This window comes from Rhagoletis zephyria, unplaced genomic scaffold (assembly GCF_001687245.7).
Source record: "Rhagoletis zephyria isolate East Lansing unplaced genomic scaffold, Rhagoletis_zephyria_1.1 Rzeph_scaffold_00883, whole genome shotgun sequence".
Classification (NCBI taxonomy): Eukaryota; Metazoa; Arthropoda; class Insecta; order Diptera; family Tephritidae; genus Rhagoletis; species Rhagoletis zephyria.
In genome coordinates this window covers 149,525-156,625 of record NW_016157967.1, presented here as the reverse complement: position 1 = coordinate 156,625, position 7,101 = coordinate 149,525, and the positions used below count along the sequence as shown (strand labels likewise).

At 30.2% G+C, this 7,101-nt stretch overlaps 1 protein-coding gene across 1 annotated transcript in view; it reads left to right on the top strand.

Annotated features, from left to right (window-relative positions):
- Cipc (Clock interacting protein circadian) overlaps positions 1-4,818 on the top strand; it is a 24,051-nt gene extending 19,233 nt beyond the window's left edge. The window contains exon 2 of the mRNA XM_017614699.1: positions 2,648-4,818. Coding sequence (XP_017470188.1) covers positions 2,648-3,396 — 749 coding nt within the window. The 3' untranslated portion in view covers positions 3,397-4,818. The remainder of the gene's footprint in view (positions 1-2,647) is intronic.
- The last annotated feature ends 2,283 nt before the right edge of the window (positions 4,819-7,101 follow it).

The window sequence follows — 7,101 nt, the reverse complement described above, 5'->3', positions numbered from 1 at the left end:
TCAGTAAAAATAAATTTATTGATTCCATGAATTTTTGCACTTTTGTGTTCCTTTTTCGATTTCTGGTTTCTGGCTTTTTCACGATTTCTATTTTTTTTTTAATATTTCCAATACCGAAAAAATTAACTGAACTCTCAAGAAAAACGAAAAATTCATATAAAACGACGGACGAGAAATGGAAAAGAAATTTTCTTCTACCAAAATTTCTTAAATCAGTTTGCAGCTCTCAAGAAAAAAATGCTCGTATATTTATTTCCTCATGAAAATTTACAGCAAAAGCAAAGCGCTTTTTCAAGCAACAGAAATTATAATAAATATTTCTTATAATTTCCTTGAGAGCTGGATTCTTTGCTTTAAGATACAGTTTGTATATGAGGTTATTTGCTTTAGGGGGGGTTTGAACCCCAAAACCCACCCCTTGTGTGCGCTAATGGGCACTGCTATTTAAAATATCTTTTGTATCCCGCTGAGGAATTCCCAACCCTTAAAGCCCTCCTTGGTAAACGACTTCCTAATTCTAAATGGATTGACAGTGGTAAAAAAAAACTTATCATATGCACCGAGGCCTCATAATCTCCAAGACAAAGTCGGTATCCCGCCTTTGTGGACAGAACCATGCAAATTAAAATGGTGATGATATATGGATATATACATATATGTATATAGATACCCAGCGAGTAAACATATGTTTTTTATAGCGAAAGGTGGCAGATCTCTTACATAAATACATATTTTTTTTAAAGTTTCATTTAATTTTTAGAAACTGGTTCTATTTTTTTGTTTATTGTTTTAAAAAGCAAAATATTTTTATTCTATTTCTTAAAATTTTTACAAACGTATATTATTTTTTAACCGACTTCACAAAAAGTATATTACCGCATATCTTTGGACCACGTTAACCGATTTCTATAATTCTTTGTTTTAAAGGAAAGGTGTTACCTCACATGAAGAAATTAGCGATAATCTTAAATTTTTATATCAGATTGGAAGGCAGTTTTGTTTTTTATTCAAAAATTACTTGTTTCTATTGCTGATTNTATGTATATAGATACCCAGCGAGTAAACATATGTTTTTTATAGCGAAAGGTCTCTTACATAAATACATATTTTTTTTTTAAATTTTCATTTAATTTTTAGAAACTGGTTCTATTTTTTTTTGTTTATTGTTTTAAAAAGCAAAATATTTTTATTCTATTTCTTTAAATTTTTACAAACGTATATTACTTTTTAACCGACTTCACAAAAAGTATATTACCGCATATCTTTGGACCACGTTAACCGATTTCTATAGTTTTTTGTTTTAAAGGAAAGGTGTTACCTCACATGAAGAAATTAGCGATAATCTTAAATTTTTATATGAGATTTGAAGGCAGTTTTGTTTTTTATTCAAAAATTACTTGTTTCTATTGCTGATTAAATATTTTTCCAATTAAATTTTCTATTTGGTTTTATATTTTATTTTTTTAAAAAGAAAAATATATACATATTAATTTAATTAAAATTTAAAGATCTTATTTTATAAATTTTATTTTATCGTTTTTGTCTTTTTTAAACTTTATATTCTTTAAATTTTTAGAAAGGAAAAAATATTTTTTTTTGATATCACTTTAATTTTAAAAATATTTTTACTAAGTTTTGCTTTATTTTTATTTTATTTATTAGTTTTTATTGCTTTAAAAAATAAAAACAAATATATGTTTTTTTTAATTGGATCTATGTAATAAAAAAAAAAATTGCATAACGCTAAGACCTCCTCAATTGTCTTTCGAAAGACAGTAAAGAGCTTTCAAAAGCGTTACCAGAGTTGACAATTCGTCGCCTGGGTAAAAGCTGTCGTATGCTATTTTTGAGAAGTTTGGGAAATCCCGATTAAAGTTTGGAATGCAATTTCTCAATAACGCGAAGATAGATTTTCCCAAAAGTCTCGGAGAATATTATCTACTAGTTCACAAAATTCTTAAATTATTTAATTTTAGTTGTTCATTGTTAATTAGCTTTGAGTTCATGAAGGATTTGTTTTAGCAACATTTTTTTGTATGCGCCATATGTCAACAATTTGTCAGCCAAAATACGACAAAATGTGATACCAATTTGTACTGAAGTAAGGATACTTTTTACTCAATATCTCGGAAACTAAAAGAGATATCCAAAAATTGATAACACCAATCGAGAGATCATATTTTAATATATGTGACTCCAAATATAACTAAAAATCAACAAAAAGGCGCTTACGACATTTTTTTTATTAAGGCCACGAATTGCATTACGAAGCAATTTTCACTTTCGAAAGACTGTGCTGAGTTTAAAGACAGTTGCAAGAATTGCCCTGTTAATACTGACAGTATGAGATAACTGTGTGGTATACTTTTAGGCACAGCAGCAATTTTTTTAGAGACTAGGGCTGCTAGAAATTGTTTTCGAATTTCCTATTTAGATAGCGCCTAAAATTATGCAATAATTGACACTTGTGATTCTTCTCGAGATATACATATGATTGACCATTCAGATTTGTACACACACATAAAAATGTGTAGTTACGATTTTTTAGATATGTGTATGTATCTGAAAATTTATGTACCGTTAAGATTTTGCATTTTTTTATTTCTCTACAAGCTAATCAACAACTCTCTTCTTCTTCTACTTTCAGCGGGCAGCGCACGTAACTCAGCACCACTGCGCGTACGCGGTAGGCTCAATACTGGTGCGGCTGAAAAATCCTTCCTCGAGCCATTGCGCATAAATAGACTGCAGCTGCTGGAGCGTGATCAACAAATATCCGACAATGTTGTCTCCTCATCGACCCCAACAGGATTGAAATTGATGCGCGCCATCACAGCCGAACAAATGGATCTCGACGATGACATCACCGACGAAGAAGACTGCGAAGTACATTCCATAACAAGTGGGGCGCAATGCTATAATAGACACAACAACAACAACACCAGCAGCCACAACATTAAAACAGTATTCACAGCACCCACGCTGCATGACAAACAATCACTGCCACCCAAAACAGCAACAACAACAACAACAACAACGACCTTTGCGAACAATCAGCATAGCCAGAAACATTACCAGCAGCAATATTACGCCGCTAGTGATGACGACGAACATGATTCAAGCATATGTGAGATTAAAAATACCGAAGGCTTATTGGCAATCGCACTAAAAACCATCAAACTGGTGAAACGTAATCAAATGTTGCAACGCCGTTTGGCGCAGCTGCAGCTGGAAACTTCCGAATTCATACAATCAGTGTTGGCAAATCCAGAGAATCGTCACTTTCGCAACAAAATGCAAAAGCCTTCATCGCCATCGGTCACGTCTGCCACATCGCCCAGTGTAACGCCTTTGCAGGCGTTGCAATCACCAACAGCGACGACGGCTGACAATTGAGCGTAGTAGATTTCTCATAGAAAATACATATGTACATCCAGCTATGCATTTGCATGGTTCCGGCGATATGTTGCTGTTGGCGTGCTTCAAAGCGCTTTTTAGCAACATGTTCCTCACTAATAATAATGTTGCGATGCACAAATCAGCTATTAAACACATATATACAAGCGCTTATAGTACACACAAGCAAGCGCACGCGCGCCTGTCTCACCGATGTGCTTTCTGCGTAGCTTTTGTTAAGCCAGCAGTTGCGGGTTGTTTTGTTGCATACTTGTAGGCGCATCGCGATTTCACCTCAAATTGTGATAAACAAAAAAAAAAAGTAAATAAATAAATCGAAGCATAACACAGCGTTGCCGCTTTACTAAAATACTTAGCTGCTAGTAATCAACTCCACTTATCTACAAACTTCATACATACATACATACATACATATGTCTACCCTCTACTACTAAGAATTAACTATGTATAGATATTTATTCAATTATGTACGTTCATAATGTTAGAAAACATACAAAATACAGCTAAAAATACTATTCAAACACCAAAATATCTAGTCACAACTGGTATTCTCTCACAAATGATGCTTAAGCGCATGAGTGTAAGCTTAAAAGCACGGTTAGTCTAGACTTAATATAAGTTAACTTAACTTAGCTTAACTTCTACGGAGGGTTCATACGGTCCACTTGATGAGTAGTGCTCTTCTGCAACGTCTGTAAAAAATAAAGCTTAACTTAACTTAACGCAACCTAACTTAACTTAACTTAACCTAATTTGACTTAACTTAACGTAACAAATTGTCAATAATTTCTCAGCACGCCAACCAAAGTCAGTCAGATGCGAGAATATTTTATGTTTATAATTTCTTTTTCAGCTGTTTGACAGCTCACCACGTTCAAGTTCCCTAATGCAGTAACTTAAGAATTTAAAATTTGCAGGTTCTTAAGGTCTGATAATGGCAACTTAATGAAAGCTACACTTAAAAATTATCCTAAATGGATGCTGCTTATATTTGGACAGGCGAAACTTAACGTAGCTTAATGCAACACCAAAGTCTGTTTCATTTTGATTTTCTAAATTCTAAGTTACGTAAAGTAAAGTTAAGTAAATTAAGTCAAGGCTAACTGAGCTTTAACGCGGGCTGGGAGAGGCGGAAAAGTGAGAGCGTGAGCGCTACAAAACACTTTCTATATAGCAAAATTTTAGGCATTGTAGTGATCTCAATAAATTATCTGAAAGTACTGAATTTAATCCAAATAGTTATATCACTTGCGCTATTCTCTGTAGGAAAAATAAAATGCTTTTGTAGATCAAGCCAACTCATCAAATATATAAATAGATAATTTTACGAAACTTCGCAACGTTAAGCCAAAAAAAAAAACTGCTATGTGAAGTCGAAAATGCTTTTCAAAAATAGAAAAACTTACAATTTTCTAACAAAAATGCTAGTGAAACTTCGGCTTTAACGAAACTTGGATTTGCTTGCATTTTTGCTTTGCACACACTTTTCCACTAAATAAATGCATTTCGCCTTTTTTACTGCTGCACCCAAAAATAAATGCCAAATTTTTGTAGATTGAATTGCTTAGCTTTGAATTTAAAAAGCTTTTAGTATGCTTGTAGGGTTTATTGCTAGGGTGCAACTTTCGCAATTATGAAATTCGTATTTTATATAGTCTTCGACATGAAAAGATTTACAAATATGAGGGTAGTTTGATAAGTCAGCTCTTTTAACAAAAAGCACATGAGCATCTTTCAAATGGAGATGTATTCAATTTTGCGCGCCTTGTGCCAGCAGTCGCAATGGCCGAGTGAGCAAAGCATTTGCGTGTAATTCGAGAGACCCTAAAATCGAATTCTCGGTCTGCCGAATTGTCTCCGATTTTTTTAGTTTTGTTTTTCTTTAAATTCGATTTTTTCTTTTTTAATCTAATTTTTTTTAAATTTTTAGATTTTATTGTTATATATATAATTCGATAAATTTTTAGAAATATGATTGTACTTTTTTTCTTTTTTAATTTAAATTTCCTTAAAATTTTAGATTTTATTCAGGAGCAGCGTTGAATTTAATGTTATTTACTACGCGAAAAAAATCAAAAAATTCACTGAGTTATCAAAGTGCCCTCGTACTATTTAGTATGTAGGCATATGAATGATGAGTTTAATTTTAATTACTACATACAAATTGTACTGATTGGTAACTAAAAGTTTAACATTGATTTTTTATAGTATAATAAGTAATAAAAAGGTGGAGTAGGAAAAAACTTAAGAATTTGTAAGTAATGCAGTAAATTCATATTTTATGTAAAATTTTTGTATTTAAGTTTTTAGTTGTATGTATTGATATACATATTTGCACACATAATTTGTGAAGGAATAATTTAGTGTTTGATTTCGAATAATACAAAATTTTTAAACTGCATAAAAATATGTGGCAAGAAAATTGTGTTTAAAGTACATATGCAATGTAAGTTATTTTAATGAAAACAAAAAAATTTTTCTTTTTTTAAATTTCAATAAAATATTCTACTGAAAAGTAATGCGATTTTTGGGATAGTAAAATAACGTTTAAAACCAAACAAATAAAATTTTTTTAATTAAAAATTTTTTAATGGAAACGTGGTAAAGCAAATTTTTTTCTATTATACATATGTACATACATATTTCAAATGTCTCACTATTGAGCATGAAATATACATTTTTTTTCAAAAATTTTTTTATAAGCATTTCAAAGTAAGCGATCAATAAATAAAATATTTTTACTTGAAAATCCTAAATTAAATAAAAAAAAGTTATGTTTTCATAAAATTTTTGAATTGAAAATTAAACATTGTTTTTTGTTCGTTTAAATTTTGTCTGTTTGAATTCCAAAAATATTAAAGTGGCTTTTTAGTTCTAAATCTTAAAAATTTTAATATTTCATAAACAAAACCGAGAAATCTTTTATCTAAAAGTTTAGAAGTTGGAATCCACAATTCAACTGCTTCTTAATTTTTAACCGACTTCACAAAAAGGAATATTTTTATTTTTGTTGGTTTGTTACCGCATAACTTTGGTTAAAATTACGAATTTTTTTTGATCGTTTCAAAATTTATTTAAGTAAAAGTGAAGTATGCATATTTAAATTTGTTCTTTTATTGATCACACTTCCATTACAGAATTTTTAAAATCGTGTTAATATCGAATTGGCGTAGGTTTATTTAGTATTGAAATTTAAAGAAATTAAAAAAAATCGATATTTTTCGAAAACATAATTTTTTGTCAGCAATTTGAGTTTACAGTTTGCTACAAAAGAGCAAACATAAATACTTGGTAATTCATTCGAAATGAAGATCATTAAAAAATAGATTCCAAAAAACAAAATTTGGATTTTCTTAATGACAAATGAAGGCGATATTGATTATATTTTGAAATTAATACGAAAAATACAATATAACATACCGAAAGATGTAAATTATGTTTAAGCCTTGTTGGAAAATGCTCGCTGAGCTCAAAAATAAAGTGAGGTTAAGATTAGAAAAAAATGATTTCAAAAAACTAAGTTTCATTAGTGCTTGGAAAAGCAGAAAATCTGTAGTTTTACATTTTAGGTTTAAATTTTTTTAACATAAAATTTTTGAGTAAAGAAAGTTTATTGAAATTATGTTTTAGGGAAATATATAAATTTATTTATTGAAGGTACTTTTAATCGGCAAAAATTTAGTA